The 21,642-nt window shown below is 44.2% G+C and overlaps 1 protein-coding gene and 1 pseudogene across 1 annotated transcript; one reads left to right on the plus strand and one right to left on the minus strand.

Annotated features, from left to right (window-relative positions):
• Positions 1 to 1,597: 1,597 nt before the first annotated feature.
• Positions 1,598 to 2,471, plus strand: GJA3 (gap junction protein alpha 3). Its single transcript, XM_071208356.1, is given in 5 exon segments — positions 1,598 to 1,875; positions 1,877 to 1,934; positions 1,936 to 2,172; positions 2,174 to 2,299; positions 2,301 to 2,471. Coding segments are annotated over 5 exon segments (870 nt in total).
• A 12,140-nt stretch (positions 2,472 to 14,611) lies between these two features.
• Positions 14,612 to 15,243, minus strand: LOC101431991 (transcription factor E2F6 pseudogene; annotated as a pseudogene).
• Between the last annotated feature and the right edge of the window lie 6,399 nt (positions 15,244 to 21,642).

The raw sequence follows: 21,642 nt of genomic DNA on the forward strand, positions 1-21,642 counted from the left end.
CAGGACCTTTGCCTTGGACAGGTGTGGCCCTCGGGAGTGTCTGCTGATGGACCTGCTGCTCCCTGCCTGGCCTTGGCCGTGCAGGTGGGCACCATTCTCCAGGCGCTGCGGTAGCTCCACAGCCTGTCGGTACCGCCTCCCGCCATGTCTGATGGGAGCTTCGGGGGTAACCAAAAGATTGCGTTTGACCGGTGAGGTGACTTGGGCTGGTCCATTCACTAACGCTGGGCCACAGGGTGAGAAAAGCAGTTCCGTTCAAGACCCTTCCCCTCCTGACTGAGTTCTTAGATAAGGAAGGTCTCAGTTGCTACTATTAGATATTTCAGGCCGCTCTAATACTCCCAATTGCCTTTTTTGTTGTTGTTTCTTTTAGGAAGAGAGTGCTTATACTCACAGATTTTAGCAATCAAGAAGATCCAGTAGCATGTACCAGCTTTGACGTCATTAACATGTATGTTTAACAGCTACCATTCATTTTTGGCAAAAAGGCTGGTTTTCTGTTTGTAGGAGTGATGTAAAGTTTCCTGTTTAAAATAAATGCAGGGGGAAGCGGACTTGGCCCAGTGGTTAGGGCATCTGCCTACCACATGGGAGGTCCGCGGTTCAAACCCCGGGCCTCCTTGACCCGTGTGGAGCTGGCCCACACGCAGTGCTGGTGCGTGCAAGGAGTACCATGCCATGCAGGGGTGTTCCCCCATGTAGGGGAGCCCCACACACAAGGAGTGAGCCCTGTAAGAAGAGCCACCCAGCGCGAAAGAAAGTGCAGCCTGCCCAGGAATGGCGCTGCCCACATGGAGAGCTGACACAACAAGATGACGCAAGAAAAAGAGACAGATTTCTGTGCCGCTGACGACAACAGAAGCGGACAAAGAAGATGACGCAGAGAACAGACAACTGGGGCGGAGGGGAAAGGGAGAGAAATAAATAAAATAAATCTTAAAAAAAAATAAATAAATGTAGGCATAAAAGTAGAGTTGATGTAAACAAAAAGAAAGTAAATGATACTTGAGGTAAAAATTATGATGGCCGCGTTGGCCTGGGAGCAATTTGGGAAAAGCTTGCCCTCCTCTAGCATTAATCTCATAGGAAGGAGCTGAGGAATTGGCTGCAGGGCTGTGGGCAGAGCTTGGGGGGCCTGCCTTAGAGGCCGGCCCCTGCACCCGGGAGCAGGATCCCGAAGCAGGAGGCCAGGGCACAGGGACGTTTCCTGTGGGCGGGTGGGTTTTCTTTCTAGAACTAGTTTCCTCCTCTCTGAATGGGAGTTGCAGTAGCCTGTGAGGGTCTCATTTATGCCAGCACTTGTGTGGAATGACAGTTCCGTAGAAGAACAGGACCTAGAAAGGCATTTAATCCCGCTCTGGGAGATTCTGGGCTGTGGGTCTGTGTACACGCGCACGACCAGGCCAAGCCCCCAGGAGCGTTTCCGTCGCCCTGCCCGCGGATGGAGCGGGACCCCTAACTGCCCAGGAAAGCCACATTCTCGCGCCCACCAGTAGACGCAGCCTGGCCCTGGGGTCGGCTGGATCCTGCCGCTCACCTGTTCGCTGCGCGTTTGTGAGCAAGCGACCTGCTCTTGGCAGGCTAGGGAGTCTGAAGCATGGGGAACTGGAGCTCTCTGGGGAAACCGAGGGAGAACGCGCAGGAGCACTCCACGGCTGTGGGCAAAGTCTGGGTGACCGTGCCGTTTACCTTCCGGATCCTGAGGCTGGGGGCCGCCGCCGAGAAGGTCTGGAGCGATGAGCAGGTGGACTTCCCCTGTGACACGGAGCAGCCGGGCTGCGAGAACGTCTGCTACGCCCAAGCCTTCCCCATGTCCCACATCCGCTTCTGGGTGCTGCACATCATCTTCTTCTGCACGCCCACCCTGATCTACCTGCCACGCGCTGCACACCATGCGCAGGGAGGAACCGAAGGAGCGCAAGGAATTGCCGCTGCAGGGAGAGGGCGCAGCTCCGGTGTGGGCGTGGCCAGCCCGAGGGCAGCTGTGCAGGCCAGAAGGAGAAGCCGCGGGTCCGGGTGGACCAAGGCAAGGTCCCCAGGGCCTACTTCAACATCATCTTTAAGGCTCTGTTGGAGGTGGACTCCCTCGGGGGGCAGTACCTCCTGTACGGCTTCCAGCTGGAGCGCCTCTACCTCTGTCAGCGGTGGTCCTGCCCCACACCGCTGACTGCACACCGTTGTCTCCAGGCCCACGGAGAAGACCGTCTTCATCCTCTCCATGCCGGCAGTGGCCTGCGTGTCTCTGCTGCTCAACATGCTGGAGTTCTACCATCTGGGCCGGAAAAAAATTCCAAAAGGAAGGGACCAGCAATTATAGCCCAATTGTCACTGAGGCCAGGATGGTGGTGGGGAACTCAGGGCATGTTAATCCCCTGCTCCTCCCCTCCGGCTCGCTCCCACCCGCCACCTGTGGATTTCCACCTTACAACACGTACTCGGCTGCCCGCGGCCACCAGAAGAGCTCCAAATAGCAGCCCTGTCGGGAGAGTGCGAGACAGGCCGGCCCGGGCCAGCCTCCGCAGCGCCCAGCCCCTGGGGACCGCAGAGCAGCACGCTGCTGGGCTCCTTTGCGCCAGGCAGCCTGCAGCCACTCCCCCGGGAGCGTGCCCGGGCCAGCCAAGCTCCCCTTCTAGAACCTCCAGCCAGAACGCGGTTGGCATCAGCAGGGGGAGCAAGGCTGTCTGAGGGGGATCCCTGGAGGGAAGGGACCAACTAGAAGGTTTCTTTAGGTGCTGTTCGTAAGACCGTGGGGGCAGCGGGACTGAGATGCGTGGAGGGCGCAAAGAGGGGTCACAGCACCCGAGAGCCTGGAAACCTGGCCGGATGGGACGCTCTAAAATGATTGAAGTGATGAATGCACAACTATGTGATTATACCAAATACACTTGGGATGGATTTATGTTTTGTTAATATATATCAATAAAATTTGATTTCTTTAAAAAAGATAGGAATTGCTTTATGCAGTAGGCAAGAATCAAGATTTTTTTTCAAGCCTAATTACTTAAAAGAAACGTCATTGAAAGTATTTTTCTCTTGATTGAATAGAAACTTTTCTAAATCCCTAAGCTGATTCTAAATCTCAAATGCTATGTATTTATACATTATTTTTTCTCCTCTGTGTGCCTGTTTTTTTTTTAAGATTTATTTTATTTATTTCTCTCCCCTTCCTGCCCCCACCCCAGTTGTCTGTTCTCTGTGTCCATTTGCTGCATGTTCTTCTTTTTGTCCGCTTCTGTTGTTGTCAGTGGCACGGGAATCTGTGTTTCTTTTTTGTTGCGTCATCTTGTTGGGTCAGCTCTCCGTGTGTGCGGCACCATTCCTGGGCAGGCTGCACTTTCTTTCACACTGGGCGGTTCTCCTTACGGGGCACAGTCCTTGCGCATGGGGCTCCCCTACGCGGGGGACACCCCTGCGTGGCAGGGCACTCCTTGCGCGCATCAGCACTGCGCATGGGCCAGCTCCACACGGGTCAAGGAGGCCCTGGGTTTGAACTGCAGACCTCCCATGTGGTAGGCGGACGCCCTGTCCACTGGTTCAAGTCCATTTCCCTGTATGCCTGTTTCTAATAGCCCAGTCATCCATTTGGTCTTGAACACAATCTATAATGGTTATAAAATATTAAGCATTTTAACATTCACAGAACCCAAATTCATTTTTTAAAAAAAGCTAGTGGGGATTGAACCCAGTACCTCATATATGGGAAGCAGGCACTCACACACTGACCTACATCCATTCCCCAATGAGAGTTGGGTTTTTCATTTGTTTGTTTTTAGGAGGTACCAGGGATAGGACCTGGGACCTAATACTTGAGAAGCAGGTGCTCAACCACTTGAGCTACATCCACTCCCCCTAAATCATTTTTTAATTCTAAAATATTTGTTATGGAATCATTTGCTTTCTCCTTGTTAAAGTTTCTTTTACTATTTTTTTATTGCATAAAATCATCAAAAAGGATATCTTAATTTTAAAAAGAAAAGAAAAAGAGACAAAAAGGGGAAAAGAGCAAGTCAGAATTTTGTGGTATATCCTGATTTTCTTTTATCTTTAAGTTAGTGGATAGACCATAGAATTCTTGTACAAGAATGCCTACAATAAGAACTATGAATTAACATCCCTTTTAAAAATGAGGATGCAATTTAAGTCTCTTTTCAGTTAGATTGTTTTTCTATTAAATTGTCTTTAATTCTTTGGTATTATGAAATAAAGCCCTTTTTTCCTAAAAATTTTTCTTTTGAATTTTTCTTCTGATATTTGTAACATTGATTCTCAAATATCTACAAAAGTAAATACTTATAAAGAGTATTGTGCTGTTGAATAGGGTAAATGCTTTTGTAAAGGTCCATAGATTTTTTCACCCTGGAGTTCAGGATATTCTAAATCTTTAAATATAACATTTAGACATTATACAATTAAAGCCAGGGAATGTATTTCTCTTCCTAATTTTGTATTTCCATTACTGCAAAGCTTAAGTTGACTTACTCTAAGATTTCTTATTGCCAAAAGGATTTTCCCCCTTTACATTATAGAACACCAAAACAAGACTTTTTATGAAATAACACTAAAAATAATGAGCTGTTTCTAGTACTATATTTGTAGATGTTTGGTATGTAAATATTAACTTAGCTAAAATATATACAAAACTCTTACTAAAAAAATTTTTAGCGTAAGGGTATATTTCCTAGACTACTATAACTGAAAATGAGCATTTTATAATGAATAAAAAGTGGCCTTAAATTTAAATCACTGTTTCTGGAGTTGGTTAATTGTTTTTATCGGTAGAATCTCTGAACAGGTTTTTAGAGTAACAGTTTTTATTAGATATAATAAACCTTTTGCCTGCAAAAGAAGCTTGAAAAATTACTGCAGTGGATGTTCTGACATTTTACAGGTGCCACCAACAGTAGATTCTTCCAAGGGCTATAATTAGCTCTTACAGCGTGTTTTCCTGAAGAAATAATATTTTTTAAAGTGTCTGTCCCATTTCATCCATGATATGCCAGGTTCTCCCTGGGCTTAAAGATGGGAGTGATGTCTTTCCTTTAGCAAGCCTGGAGTACCTCATTCTGGGGAAAAACTTTTCTTGTATGTAAGTAAAATAATTTCGTAGTTGGAGCTCTGCTTTTATGACATTGTTGGTCAAACGTATAATGTATCTGATTTCAAGTCCTAAATTAGGAATGCAGTTTCTGCTTACACTGTTCCTGCTTTATAAATCCACTGTTTAGATAATTCAGAGACAACATTTTAATTAAAACACACACAAAGCCTGGGCGTTTCCAAGGCTTTAAGAAGGTTCAGCAGAGAAAATTCAATCCCACCACACACAAATTGGGTAAGAAATTTCCATATTTCAGATCATAAATGCAAAAAAAACTGTTCTGATGGATGGTTTGGGGGAAGATAGAATTGGATCTCTAAACAGAAATCCAAAACGCTAGTCCATCAGTCACAACTTTGCAGACCCTGTCACAGACTGTCAAATAGGGATCCCACCCGGAGGAGACAGGCAGCACTGCTGCGATGAGACGGAAATGACACAGGACGTGCCCAGCATTATCGGGAGGGGCGGCATGGGGGAGGAGAGTTGGGAACGTTTCCCAAGGGCAGCGTGGTAGAGAGGCAGGAAGTGGCCGCCCGGAGCAGCCCTGAGTGAAAACAGACGGGCACCCGTCAGGGGGCTCTTGACCTGCCACTTTCGCCCCTGCCCTGGGAACCAGCCCACACGCAAATGGAGTGTGTGCAGGCCCCGAGCAGGAGCGCCCGTGCCTCAGCACAGCGGGCGTTAGGGACCCAGCGTAAGAGCCTCTCGCAGCCCAGCGCAAGGCTGGCCCGGCCAGGACGACTGCCCTTTGGGGCCGCGAGCCTCAGGACCAAGGTGGGAAACCCCAAAGGCGTGCTTTTTGGGCTTTCTTGGTGAGATGAGATCCAGGCAAGAACATCGCAGGTTAAGTGAGTGATGATTTAAGGAAGCAGATGTGGCTCAAGTGATAGAGCTCCTGCCTATCACTCCATATGGGAGGACCTCGGTTCCATCCCTGAGGCCTCCTGGTGAAAGAGAAGAAGAGAAAGCGTGCCCGCAGCTAGCCAATACCCCGCAAGTGCCAGCGTGGTGAGCACAAGTTCCCACATGGCCCACCAGTGTCCACGCAAGTGAGTCACGCAACAAGATGATGACATCAAAAGAGAGACAAGGGGAGAGTCAAGGTGAAGCGCAGCAGAAACCAGGAACTGAGGTGGAGCAATTGACAGGGAACCTCTCTCCACATCAGAGGTCTCCAGGATCCAATCCTGGTGAATTCTAGAGGAGAGAAGATGAGAAGACAACACAGATAGCAAAAAAGAGCAGGGCAGGAAGAGGGGAAGGAGGGGAAGGAGGGAAATAAATTAATTAATTAATCTTTAAAAAAAAATAGTGATGCTTTATAGTCTATGTGGTGCTCTCTCACTTGGGGGCTGTGCCCCGCTGAAGGGTGGAATCCAGGCGTGGCCTCTGAGTGGCTCAGGCCAGCATCTGCTCCTTCCCAGCTACATGACTTGGCAAGGTCACTTAACCTCTTTGACTTTGTGAATAAGTTTCCTCATTTGGAAAATAAAAATAAAGTATAGGAGAATAAAGTAGAGGAGTACAGGAGAATGTGTGTGAAACGCTCTGCCTAGTGTCTGACAGTGAAAAGGTTTAAAAAGCCGGGGTCCAGTATTATGGCAAATAAATTAAAATAACGCACAGGCCCACCCAGATGTTCACATGTCTACACATTTTACTTTGAACTCTTATTTTAAAATAAAACATTTTTTATTAAACTTAAAAATACATAAAAGAGGGATTGGGTGTAGCTAGAGGGTTGAGAGCCTACTTCCCATGTACAAGAACCCAGGTTCAATACTCTTTACTTGGCGGCGGACTTGGCCCAGTGGTTAGGGCGTCCGTCTACCACATGGGAGGTCCGCAGTTCAAACCCCGCACCTCCTTGACCCGTGTGGAGCTGGCCCACGCGCAGTGCTGATGCGCGCAAGGAGTGCCTTGCCACGCAGGGGTGTCCCCCGCGTAGGGGAGCCCCACGTGCAAGGAGTGCACCCCGTAAGGACAGCCGCCCAGCACGAAAGAAAGTGCAGCCTGCCCAGGAATTGCGCCACACACACGGAGAGCTGACACAACAAGATGACGCAACAAAAAGAAACACAGATTCCCGTGTCGCTGACAACAGAAGTGGACAAAAGACGCAGCAAATAGACACAGAGAACAGACAGCCAGGGTGGGGAGGAAGGGGAGAGAAATAAGTATTTTTTTTTAAATACCCCTTACCTCCTTAAAAAAAACAGAACATAAAGGACAGAAAGCGTAAGTGTACAGCTTGACAAATTTTCACAAATCGAGCACATCTATGCAACCAACACCCAGGTCAAGAAAAAGAATATTTCTTCATCCCAGAAGTCTCTCTCCCTGTTTTGTTTTGTTTTGGGTTTTTGTTTGTTTCTTTTTTATGTCACACTGTCCAGTCTTCTTTTTTCAGTCATTTACTCTAAAATTATTTCCTATGGAAGCCAAGCAAACCATTGGGAGGTCTGGAAGGGAAAGTGTGGGAGAAATCAGGCCTGGGATACATGACTAATACAGCTATTTACATCATGATACAGGTGGTTGATTAGAAGTCATTCAGTTGAGTGCTGGTGCTACAAAGAAGTCAACTCGGCAAGCTGTGAACTTACTGCAGGAAAACTATTATCCCTGATTTGGAGTCTTCTCTGGGCCATCTTATGAGTTTTCATTACCTTTATAGTAAAACAAAACAGGATTATATTGTTAAAAATTTACCCCAGCTCTACCCCGAAGGCAGTATATTGTCCCACCCAGGGATTTTTCAAAAGAAATTGCATTGGTTTCAGAAGTTCCGGGAATGTTCTGAGCCACAGCAGGTCCAGGGGACAGTAGGCAGCCAGCCTCCTGCATGCCTGCTCTGAAAGACCCTGCACTCGTTTGCCTGTCCACATCCTGGTATATTTGCTAAGAAAAGCACAGGCTCCACTCCTTAGAAAAAGCAGGAGACCATCCCACTAAAGTTCTAGACTCAACAGATTGCTGGTCTGTGGGCCATATTGGTGGTGGCCAATTGATAGGGCCAGGACCCCCTGCCTGCCCATCTTGACCACTGCCGCCTGCCATGCACTGTCCTGATGGACATGCAAAATGTGTCACGGTGGTTGGCCTCTCAGGAGGGAGGTGGGTAGCAAATGCATTCCCAGCATTCTCACACCTTGGAGGTCTATCCACTCATTAAAATAAGAAGCATGTGTCACTTTCTAACACACTATATCATTTACTTATGTTGCCTTGTTGGCTCACTAGAGGCTTGTAGACAACAAAATCCCAGGTCTTTTACTGATAAAACATCTAACACCTGTTAATTTACAGTTTACAAAGCGCTTTTGCATGCTGACCTCATTTGATTTACTCCCATGAATTCTGCATTCCTGGGCCCCTGCTGAGTCTGTCACGTACTGCATGTACTTGGTGTCATTTGCAAATGAAGTAAACAAGCTTCCTCGGTCATCATTCAAGTCATTGGTAAAAATATTGAACAGAACAGAGCCTTAAATTTTCATTTTCAGTAGCATATTTATCATTAATCAGACTACCTAAAGATGTAAAGAAAATAAGTAGCATAATGAATTCTCTTAGAGGTATCCTTTCAAGCTATTAGTCAACTTTAGAAATTCTGAAGTCTATATTGAGCTGGACCACACGCTCTGCAATGGATGATACTTTCCCAACCACGGGAGAATTGTATGTCTTCAGAGCTTTCCTCTGGCACCTGTAATAGCCACCATGTGATGAATGAAACAAAAATCTCATTGAAAATAGGTACGCATCACTTTCCTCGATATAGCAAATATGTACAAAAACCGGCTGTATCATTTTACCACGTCAGATTAATTGGTGGCCCACTATCTGCTGACAAACAGTAAGTGCTCAATAAATATCTGTTGGAATTCACAAATGGGTGGGTGGCTGGATGGATGCATATGAGAATGTAGAAGATGAGAATTTTTAAAGTTCAGGTTTCTTTTTATTCCTTTTAAGGCAACATATACTGGAATGACAATTAAATTTATGTTTTATTGCTTCACATTGCCCAGACAGTAAATACACTATAAGGTTTAAAAGAATGTTCTGGCAAGTAGAAAAAGCAATACTAGCCTCCCAGGCCATCTCCATCGTGGGCAGGAGTGTGTCCTCGGCTTCGGGGTCCTGGCCCCTCCTTGTGAGCTCCATCGTGAACCCCTTGATCTGAGTCGCCAGCATCACTCACCTAGATTATTGCAGTCAGGCCCCAACTGTGCTGCCCACTCCATCCTTGTCTCCTGAGACTGTTGCAGCAGAGGATTGATTGTGATAGGACACGAGCCAGTCCATGCCTCTCTTCTGATGAAAGCTCTCCTGGAGCTTCCACCTCACTCAGGGTAAAACCGAGAGCCCTTGCCAAGGCCAGTAAGGCCCTCGGTCTGGTGCCCCCTTACCTCGGACTCATTTCCTCCTCCCCTGCGTTCCACCCACCGTTCCCTGACTGGAACATTCTTCCCAGAGAGCTCTGGCTCTCCTTCGGGTCTCTGCTCAAGTGATACTTCTCAACGGGCCTCCCCTGACCACCCAATTTTAAATTGCAACCCCTTCTCCCCATCTCATGCTCTCTCTTACGGATTGAATTATATCCCTCAAAAAGACATTATGGAGACATGTTCAAGTCCTAATCCCCAGTCCTGTGAACAAGACCTTCTTTGGAAATAGGATCTTTGTTATTAGTTACAATGAGGTCAAACTGGATTGGGGTGGGTCCTTAATCCAATATGACTGGTGTCCATACAAAGAGAGGAAATTTGGGCACAGTAAGAGAGAGACAGAATCAGAGACATGGCCATGTGACAGAGGCAGAGGTTGAGTTTTGCCATAAACCAAGGAGCACCATGGATCGCCCCAACCCATCAGATGCCAGGAGAAAGGTAAGGAATGAATCTTCCCCTTTAAAGGAAGGATAGTCCTGCCAACACCTTGATTTCGTACCTCTAACCTCCACAACTGTGAAATGATAAATTGCTGTGGTTTAAGGCACTGTGGTACTTTGTTACAGCAGCCCTGGCAAACTCCATTTTAGTTTCCTAGGCTGCTTAGAGCAAATACCATGAAGTGGGGCCTGTTTAAACAGTGGGAGTTTATTAGCTAACAGTTTCAGGCCGAGAAAATGTCCATATCAAGAGATCATCAAGGTGCTGCTTTCTTCCCAAAGACTGGCTGCCAGCCATCCTTGGCTCCGCTGCCACAGGACAAGGCATGTGGTCGTGCCTGCTGGTCTCTCCCTTCTTTTCTGGGTTTCGTTGCTTTCAGCATCTTGCTTCTGTGGTTTTCTCTCTCTCTATCTCTCCCCCCTCCCTCCCCTTTCCCCCACAATCCTCCACCTCCTCCAGAAACTGGGAAAGTAGGTAGATTGGAGAGGGAGCTAGAAGGGGGACCCAGTTGGCCGGGGGGAGGGACGGGGGCACCCATAGGAGATAGGGTGCTCAAGCCGGCTTGGAGGGCGAGGGAAGCCAGGGAAGTGACCTGCTGGAGGACCAGCACCCAGCCAGCTCCTGGAGTGAGGTAACCCTCCCGCCCCCGGGCGACCAGGGGAGCGACCCAGTACCCAGTAGGCTCTAGGTGGGGAAGCTACATGGTAAACAAGCGTGGGGGACCAGCACCCAGCCAACGCAGGGAGGGGGGGGGAGCTAGGGCAGGCGGACCAGAAAAAAAATAATAGTGAAAGGACATCGACCAGTGCCCAAGCATCTCCAGGAGGAGGAGGGGGATCTGATGAGGTGGGCTTCCACCCCCAAACACCTGGGAGAGAGGAGAACTACTTCAGTGAGGGGGTGGGCCGACAGTCGCCTAAAGACCTGGGAGAGTGCAAAGCCTGGAGAGGCAACTAGCAAAACATCAGAAGCCACACTGGCCTGAGGCGAAAAAGGGCGGCAGAGGCAGACGACAAACCTTCAGAAGCCTTCAGAAGCTTAACCTAACTGTGGCGCAGGTATGGCTCAGTGGTTAAACTCCTGCTTCACGTATATAAATATACGAGGGTCCCCGTACCTCTTAAAAACAAAACAACAATAACAACAAATGCCTACAGGCCTGATAAGGCGGGGAGGAGTGGGGAGAGGTACCCCAAGAGTTGCAAGGAGGAGTCCAAGGACAAACAGCCTTGGGACAGGGAAGTTAGACTGAGTCTCTTTTTTAAGTTGTTTTTCAAATTCCATACTCTTTTCTCTACACCCAGGTACCCCACTTGGGGAGGACAGGCTGCGGGGTGATTGGTCGGTGAGCACTGACAGTCTAAGATGGTTGCTAGTGGCCTGAGAGGGAAGCCTGTTTTTTTCTGAGTTTTTTTTCCTTTCTTTTTTTCTCTCATTTCTCCTTAGTTTATGTCTTTTCTTTCTTTCATTTTTCTCTGTTCTGTTGCTTTTCTTTCATTCTGCCTTCTCTTGTTTGGTCCTCATTTTCTTTCTTCTCATCTCATCTTTCTGGTTTTTTATTTTATTCTATTTTTTCCCTGTTTCATTCTTTTTTTATGTGTAATTCTTTTATTTTTCATGATTTTCACTCTATTTTTTTCTTTTCTTCCTGTTTTTTTAAGGTTCCTTTTCCATTTTTTTCTTTCATTTCTTTATTCTTTTTGTCTATTCCTTTCTTGTCTTTTCTATGGTCTTAATATTTTTTCCAGGAGAACACAGATACAGAACAAGGATATAGAATAAGTAGAACCAAGTATCAAAGAGGAAACTTAACACAAAACAAAACAAAACAAAACGCTAGTGTAGAAAGAGAAGCTAACAATCTGAATATCTGATATCAAGATACACAGATATCTAGACACCAACAAAAAACTATAAGCCACACTAAGAAACAGGAAAACATGGCCCATTTAATGATCAAACTAAAAGTCAGGATGAGATGCAAAACATGGAACTACTAATCAAGGATGTCCAAAGAAATGCATGAATCAATTAATGAAGTAAAGGAAGAAATAAAAGATATTGTGAAGACATTGGGGGAATATACAGAAGAAATCATAAACATATATAAAAAGGTAACAGATGCTCAGAATGGAGGAATAAAATATGGATTAGAGTGGACTGACTGGTATTCTACTATAGAATTTTTGTGACTCTAGCACTGGAAGAAACTGTACCATTGGTGTGGGGACAGTGGCCACAGGAGTTGCTGGGGGCAGGGAGAGGGAAGAAGAGGTGTGATATGGGGCATTTTCAGGACTTGGAGTTGTCCTGAATGATATTGCAGGGACAGATGCAAGACATCATAGATCCTGCTATACCCACTGAGTGGAATGGGAGAGAGTGTAAACTACAAGGTAAACTATAATCCATGTAGCAGTGCTCCAAAATGTATTCATCAAATGCAATGAATGTGCCACACTGATGAATGAACTTGGTGATGTGGGAGAAGTGTGTGTGGGGGGTGGGGAGTGGGAGTATATGGGATCCTCTTATATTTTTTAAGGTAATATTTTGTATGATCTATTTGTCTTTAAAAATATATTTAAAATCTATTTTAAAAAGGTAACACATCTGATGGTGATGAATGGCACAAAACAAGAAATTAAAAATACAATAGAAGCACATAACAGCAAATTTGAACAGGCAGAGGAAAGAATTAGTGACATCAAAGAGTGACATCTGAAATCTCACAGATGATAAAACAGATAGATAAAAAGGTAGGAAAAAAATCAGAAGGGACTCAGGAAATTGAATGACAGCACAAAATACACAAACATACTCATTACAGGCATCCCAGAGGGAGAAGAGAAGGGAAAGTGGGCAGAAGGAGTATTGGAGGAGATAATGGCTGAAATTTTCTCAACTCTTTTGAGGGACATGGATGCACATGTCCAGGAATTGCAGCACATTCCAACAGTATAAATCCTAACAGGCTTACTGCAAGACATATACTTATCAAATTGTCAAATGCACAAAATAAGAATACTGAAAGCAGCAAGAGAAAAGAGATCTATCATATACAAGGAAGCTTGGTAAGATTAAGCACTGATTTCTCATCTGAAACCATGGAGGTAAGAAGGCAGTGGTATGACATTGTTAAGGTGCTAAAAGAAAAATAATGCCAGCCAAGATTTCTGTTTCCAGCAAAGCTGGCATTCAAAAATGAGAGAGAGTTCAAAATATTCACAGATAAACAGAAATTGAGTTTGTCAACAAGAAACTTGCCCTTCAAGAAATACTAAAGGGAATTCTGCAGGTTGAAAGGAAAAAACAGGAGAGAGAGGGTTGGAGAAGAGTGTAGAAAGGAGGATTATTAGTAAGAATAACTAAAAAGATAAAAGAAATAAAAATAAAATATGATATATATAAACCTAAATAAAAAGTGGCTAGTGTAAGTACTACCTTGACGATAGTAACATTGAATGTTAATGGATTAAACTCTCCAATCAAAAAGCACAGATTGGCAGAATGGATAAGGAAATATGACCCATCTATATGCTGTCTACAAGAAACTCATCTTAGACCCAGGGATGCAAGGAGGTTGCAAGTGCATGGTTGGAAAACAATTTTACATGCAAACAATTACCAAAAATGGTCAGGAGTAGCCATACTAATGTTGGATGAATAGACTTTAAATACAAAACTATTGCAAGAGACAAAGAAGGAAACTGTATATTAATAAAAGGGGTAATCTATCAAGAAGAAAGAACAATCATATATTTATGTACCTAACCAGGGTGACCCAAAATACATGAGGCAAACTGGAAAAAATAAGGGGAGAAATAGATGCCTCTACAAGTATAGAGGGGGACTTTATTTTTTTTAGCACTGGTCAATATTAAATACTTAATACTAAATATTAAAATACTTTAATTATATTCATGAGCTTTAAATGTTTAGCACATTATGTAGAAGTTTAAAAAGTCTCCTCTAACCCTCAGTCAGAGGATTCAAATAGGCTACAGACAAGAAGAATTTCTCAGTTACATTCCATATATACACTGTTTTTACTGTACAATGATGAAGTTTCACTTGACATTTCTGTATATAATCTAAGCATTATACAAATATATACAAAGACATCACATTCAGATTCATTGTGTAAAGCTACTCAATTTACAGCTAAAGGCAAACACGAACCAGTGTAAGGCAATTTCTTTTCATATACTACATATAATCCTTGAAGAAAAAAGGTAGAGTCCATGAAGAACTATCCATTTCAGGTCTGATCATCTATTTCAGTGACATTCTTTGTGAAGAAGCTATTTCAGGAGGCAAGATATCTGTTTCCCTGACAAAAAGCAGTGAGTAACTTTAAAAAGCATTGCTTTTGAATACATAAATCATAGTTATCCATGACTGTAAGCAGTGGACTGCTCCAAGATACCAGTGCTCAGAAAGCTGCTGGCCTAGGAAGGATACGCCTTAATGAGGCTACTACCTGGGAACAAGACATCAGAGGTGACCGATTGCTCTGAGAATCAACTTGGATGCATTATTCATCCATTTGAATGTCTCCCCAAAAACTTAATACATGAATTCATACATTAATACATTAATACATGAGTAGTCAGTTACTCATGTCAAGTGATTCTTCACTTTGCTAAAGAGGATTTTCTTCTTCATCAGTGTATTTGAGAGGCTTCCTTTCAGATGAAGAGGTCCCTACATCTTCAGATACTTCGTTACTTGTGTTATCCTGCCCCACTTCACATAAACAAACATCAGTAGGTGCTTTGGTGCTCCTTATATGGACTGTTATAGAGTCTTCTCTGGGAGCTGGAACATCCGATTTTGTTTCTGCTGGAGCTTTACCTACAATAACAATCTGTTCATGGAAGGCTCAAATGCTATGAATATCTTGATAAGTCACATATGCTAGTCTTTGATTTTCTTTGTCATTTGTTAATTCAAACACATGCTAAGCACAATCCTTAATTAACTCATCCAAAGCATCTTCCATTGCTGATAAGTCAGAAAGTTCCTCCTGTGGCTACGTTTGCTGGGGTATTGCTCCAAAATCGCTAAGATCAGCTCCTATCCACTGAATACAGTTCTTAGGTTTTTTTTAACTAGGCCAATTCCGTCTAAGTCATTGGTGATATACTCTTCACATTCATACTCCTAGCATTGTTGCAACCTTGTTTAATCAAGAATACCTCCAGGAGCAGATCTGACAAGATCCATAAATTTTCCAGTTAAATAAATCAATGATACATCAAAGCAAGGCCTCTTCACTTTTAGAGCTCTTCTCATAGACACATATTGCATATTATCTTCTAAACTAATCCTTATTTTTGATGGCAACAGGCCATCCACAGTGATGGGGTCTTGGCACCAGTGACTCACAGCCTCCTCCTCCAGGCCCACCCAAAGGGCCCCTGCTGACACACTGCCCAGCCTGGCTGCCATGGCCCTCACAGCTCCCACCTTCCCCCTCTCAGCTCCAAGCTGGTCCAGGCCGGGCAGAGGCACCTTGGGCGAGGCTGCTGGTGGACAAACACACTTCCGCCCCACAAGCCTGGAAGCAGCACAGAGGAGCAAGGCGACCCACGGCTCCCCAGGCCCCAAGCCAGCACCCTCTGCAGTGGAGAACTTTAATTCATCATTATCACCATTAGACAGAATATCTCAACAGAGGGTTAATAAAGAAACAGAGACCTTGAGTAATACCTTAGAGGATCTAGACCTAATAGACATATGCAGTATATTAGACCCCATTACAGCAGGACACACGTTCTTATGCAGCTCACATAGATCATTCTCCAGGATAGACCACATGGTAGGTCACAGAACAAGTCTCAAAGAATTCAGAAGGATCGAAATTATACAAGGTAGTTTCTCTGACCACAACAGAATGAAGCTGGAAATTAATTAGGGACAGTGAACCAGAATAGGCACAAAGATATGAAAGTTAAACAAACTTTTAGACAATCAGTATGTCAAGGAGGAAATTGAAAAAGAAATCCGTAACTACCTTGAAAAGAATGAAAAGGAGAACACAACATATCAAAACCTATAGGATGCAGCAAAAGCAGTGCTGAGAGGGAAATTTGTACTATAAATGTCTATATTTAAAAAGAAGATAGGAAGCGGACTTGGCCCAATGGATAGGGCGTCCGCCTACCACATGGGAGGTCCGCGGTTCAAATCCCGGGCCTTCTTGATCCATGTGGAGCTGGCCCATGCGCAGTGCTGATGTGTGCAAGGAGTGCCGTGCCACGCAGGAGCGTCCCCAGCGTAGGGGAGCCCCACACGCAAGGAGTGCGCCCCGTAAGGAGAGCCGCCCAGCGTGAAAGAAAGTGCAGCCTGCCCAGGAATGGTGCCGCACACATGGAGAGCTGACACAACAAGATGACGCAACAAAAAGAGACACAGATTCCTGGTGCCACTGATAAGGATAGAAGCAGTCACAGAAGAACACACAGCGAATGGACACAGAGAGCAGACAACCGGGGCGCGGGGAAGAGAAATAAATAAAAAATGAATCTTTAAAAAAAAAAAAAAGAAGAAATGCCATGTAGTATTTGCCCTTCAATGCCTGGCTTGCTTCACTCAACGTAAGGTCCTCAAGATTCATCCATGTTATCCCATGTACTGTATTCTTTCTTACAGCTGAGTAATATCCCATTGTACGTATGTACCACATTTTGTTTATCTATTCATCTGTTGATGGGCATTTGGGTGGATTCCAACTTTTGGCATTAGTGAATAATGCCACTGTGAATACTGGTGTGCATATATTGGTTTGTGTCCTTGTTTTCAGTTCTTTTGGATATATACCCAGCAGTGGAATTGCTGGGTCATATGGCAAATCTATAGCTACTTTTTTGAGGAACTGCCAAACTGTTCTCCAGAATGGCTGGCTCCTTCTACTACGATGTAAACTATAATCCATGTGGTGTAGCAGTGCTCCAAAATATATTCATCAAATGCAATGAATGTGTCACACATGTTGATGTGGGAGGAGTGGGGGGGGAGGGGGGCATTTGGGAACCTCATATTTTTTAATGTAACATTTTGTGTGATCTATGTATCTTTTTTTAAAAAAGACAATTTAAAAAAGACGATAAAAAGAAGAAAGAGTTAAAATCAAAGACCTAATTGCACACCCAGAGGAACTAGAAAAAGAACAACAAACTAATCCCAAAGCAAGGAAATAATAAAGATTAGAGCAGCTGGTCCATGCACAGTGCTGCCGCGCAAGGAATACCATGCCACACAGGGGCACCCCCGCATAGGCGAGCCCCATGTGCAAGGTGTGCGCCCCACAAGGAAAGCCACCCTGCGTGAAAAAAGAAAGCGCAGTCTGCCCAGGAGTGGCATGCACACACGGAGAGCTGACGCAGCAAGATGACACAACAAAAAAGAGACGCAGATTCCCAGTGCCGCCTGATAATGCAAGCGGATGCAGAACACACAGTGAATGAACACAGAGAGCAGACAACAAGCAACCTGCGGGGGGGGGGGGTAAAAAAAGTTTAAAAAAACAAAATGAGAGACAGGATAAGCCACTACTCCCATAGAAATAAAGAGTGTCATAAGAAGATACTTTGAAAAATTCTGTGCCAACAAAATGAATAACCTAGATGAAAGGAACACATTTCTAGAAATACACAAGCAACTACATTGATGAAAGAAGAAATTGATGAACTCAACAGATTATTCACAAGTAACAAGATTGACTTAGTCCTCAAAAACCTCTCCAATTAAAAAAGCCCAGGACCAGGGAAACAGATTTGGCCCATTGGTTAGGGCGTCCGCTTACCATGGGAGATCTGTGGTTCAAACCCGGGGCCTCCTTGACCCGTGTGGAGCTGGCCCACGCACAGTGCTGATGCGCGCAAGGAGTGCAGCCCCATGCAGGGGTGTCCCGGCGCAGGGGAGCCCCACACGCAAGGAGTGCGCCCCGTAAGGAGAGCCGCCCAGCGCAAAAGAAAGTGCAGCCTGCCCAGGAATGGCGCCACCCACACTTCCCGTGCTGCTGACGACAACAGAAGCGGACAAAGAAACAAGACGCAGCAAATAGACACAGAGAACAGACAACCGGGGTGGGGGGGGGGGGGCGGGGGGGGCGGGGGCGGAATTAAATAAATAAATAAAAATCTTAAAAAAAAAAAAAAGCCCAGGACCAGATGGTTTCACAGGTGAATTCTACCAATCATTCAGGAAAGAACTAACACCAATCCTGCTTAAATTCTTCCAAAAAATAGAATTGGAGGGGACATTGCCAAACTCATTCTTTGATGTCCACATCATCCTAATACCAAAGCAACAAAAAGACATCACAAGAAAACTACAGACCAATTTTCTAATGAAACAGAATGTTTAAATCCTTAACAAAATACTTGCTAATCGTATTCAACAACACATCAAACAAATTATACACTATGATCGATTGAGATTCATCCCTGGTATGCAAGGATGGTTCAACATAAGAAAATCTATCAATATAATATACCACCTTAAGAAACTGAAAGAAAAAAATCACATGATCATCTCTTGATGCAGAAAAAGCCTTTGACAAAAATACTACACCCTTTCCTGATAAAAACATTGCAAAGATAGGAATAGAAGGCAACCTCCCATGATAAAGGGTATATATGGAAACCCCATAGCTAACATCATACTCAATGGTGAAATGCTAAAGGCTTTCCCTCTAAGATCTGGAAAAAAGACAAGGATGCCCACTGTTACTGCTCTTATTTAACATTGTGTTAAAAGTACTTGCTTGAGCACTTAGGCAAGAAAAAGATATAAAAGGCATCCAAATTGGAAAGGAAAAAGTAAAAATTTCACTATTTGCAGATGACCTGATCCTATATGTAGAAATCCCTGAAAAATCTACAACAAAGCTTCTAGAGCTGATAAATGAGTTCAGTAAAGTGGCAGGATATAAAATCAATGCACAAAAATCAGCAGCATTTCTGTACACTAATAATGAGCAATCTGAGGCTGAAATCAAGAAAAAAAATTCCATGTACACCAGCAACCAAAAGTATCAAATATCTAGGAATAAACTTAACGGAAGATGTAAAGGACTTGTACAAAGAAAACTTCACAACATTGTTAAAGGAAATTAAAGATTACCTAAATAAATGGAAGAATATCCCTGTTCATGGATTGAAAGACTAAACATCATTAAGATGTCTGTCCTGGGGGAGTGGCTGTGGCTCAAGTGGTTGGGCACCTGCTTCTCACATGGAAGTTCCCAGATTTGGTCTCCGGTACCTCTTTTTTTTTCCCCCTCTTTATTTTTTTTTTTTTTTAAGGTTACATTAAAAAAAGATGCGGTCCTCATATACCCCCCACCCTCCTTACCCCACTCCTCCCACATCAACAACCTCTTTCATCATCGTGGGACATTCATTGCATTTGGTGAATACATCTTGGAGCACTGCTGCCCCACATGGATAGTGATTTACATTGTAGTTTACACTCTCGCCCAGTCCACCCAGTGGGTTGTGGCAGGACGTACAATGTCCAGCATCTGTCCCTGCAGTCCCGGTACCTCTTAAAAGCAAAAGAACAAGCAACAAGCAAACAAGCAAAAAGATCAACTCAGGGGGGCTGATGGGGCTCAGTGGTTGAACTCTGGCTTCCCACATGTGAGGTCCCAGTTTTGATCCCTTGTCCCAGTACCTCAAAAAAAAGAAATCTGTCCTACCCAAAATTGATTTACAGATTTAACACAATCCCAATAGAAATTACAACAGCGTTTTTAAAAAATATTTTATTTATTTACCTACTCCTCCTTGTTATTTGTGCTGTCTGTTCTCTGTGCCCATTCACTGTGTACTCTCTGCATCTGCTCTTCTTCTCCCTAGGAGGCACCGGGAACCGAACCCAGGACCTCCCATGTGGGAAAGAGGCACACAATCACCCAAGCCATATCCACTCCTTGCTTTGTTGTCTATTTCATTGTGTTTCCTCTTTGTTTCTCCCTGCTGCATCATCCTGTTGCACCAACTTGCTGTGCCAGCCTGTCATGCCAGCTCACTGTCCTGCTCGTTCTCTCCAGGAAGCACCAGGAACCAAAACCAGGACCTCCCCTGTGGTAGGCAGCAGCCCAATCACTTGAGCCACATCTGCTTCCCAACAGCATTTTTCACTGAATTGGAAAAGCCAATTATGAAACTTATTTGGAAGGGTAAGGAGCTCTGAATAGCCAAAAATATACTGAAAAAGAAAAATAAAGGGAAGCAGCTGTGGCTCAATCAGTTGGGCTCCCATCTACCATATGGGAGGCCCTGAGTTCACATCAGGCCTCCTTGTGAAGGCAAGCTGGCCTGTGTGCTGCAGAGAGCTGATGGCCCATGCGCCGCAGAGGGCTGACACAGCAAGATGACACAACAAAGGGAGACAAGCAGACACAGAAAAAATGAGCAGCAAATAGACACAGAAAACAGACAGCAAAAAAATAAGCTGCAAGGGTGGTGGTGGGGAATAAATAAATAAATAAAATAAGTCTTTAAAAAAAAAAGATTGGAAAAATCACACTTTCTGTCTTTAAAGTATACCACAAAGCTACAGTGGTGAAAACTGCATGGTATTGGCACAAGGATAGACATACTGACTAATGGAACTGAATTGAGAGTTCTGAGATAGACCCTTACATGTATGGTCAACTGATGATCAACAAGGCCACCAATCCCACTCAACTGGAACAGAATGGCCTCATCAACAAACGGTGCTAGGAGAACTGTCTATCCATGTCCAAAAGAATGAGAGAGGATCACCATCTCACACTCCATACGAAAATTGACTCAAGATGGATCAAAGACATAAATATAAGAGCCAAGACCATAAAACTTCTAGAACATAATGTCGGAAATCACCTATGAGATCTTGTAGTAGAAAATGATTTCATAAATTTTACATCTAAAGCATGAGCAACAAAAGAATGAGACCTCCTCAAAATTAAAAACCTTTGTACTTCAAAGGAGTTTGTCAAGAAACTGAAAAGGTAGCCTACTCAATGGGAGAAAATATTTGGGAACCACGTATCCAATAAGGGCCTAATATTCAGTGTATATAAAGAAATGCCATATCTCAAAAATAAAAAGACAAACAACCCATTCAAAAATGGGCAAGAGCTTTGAATAGACACTTTTCCAAAGAGGAAATAAAAATGGCTAAAAATGACGCTCAAAATCACTAGCTATTAGAGAAATGCAGGTCAAAACTACAATGAAATATCATTTTACACCTATCAAACTGGTCGCTATTAAAAAAACAGAGAACTACAAGTGTTGGAGAGGATGTGGAGGAAGGTGGGAATGTAGAATGGAGCAGCCATTGTGGAAGATGGTTTGACAGTTCCTCAGGATTGATCCAGCTATAGAATTGATCCAGCATATACCTAGAAGAATTGAAAAGTATATACCCAGAAGACTTGAAAGCAGGGACATGAACAGATATGTGCACACTAATGTGCATAGCAGCATTATTCACTATTGCCAAAAGTTGGAAGCAACCCAAGTGTCCATCAACAGATGAACTGATAAGGAAAATGTGGTATATACATACAAGGAATATTACTCAGTGGTAAGAGGGAATGAAGTGTTGACACATGCAGCAACATGGATGAATATTGAAGAC

This window comes from Dasypus novemcinctus, chromosome 15 (assembly GCF_030445035.2).
Source record: "Dasypus novemcinctus isolate mDasNov1 chromosome 15, mDasNov1.1.hap2, whole genome shotgun sequence".
Taxonomy (NCBI): domain Eukaryota; kingdom Metazoa; phylum Chordata; class Mammalia; order Cingulata; family Dasypodidae; genus Dasypus; species Dasypus novemcinctus.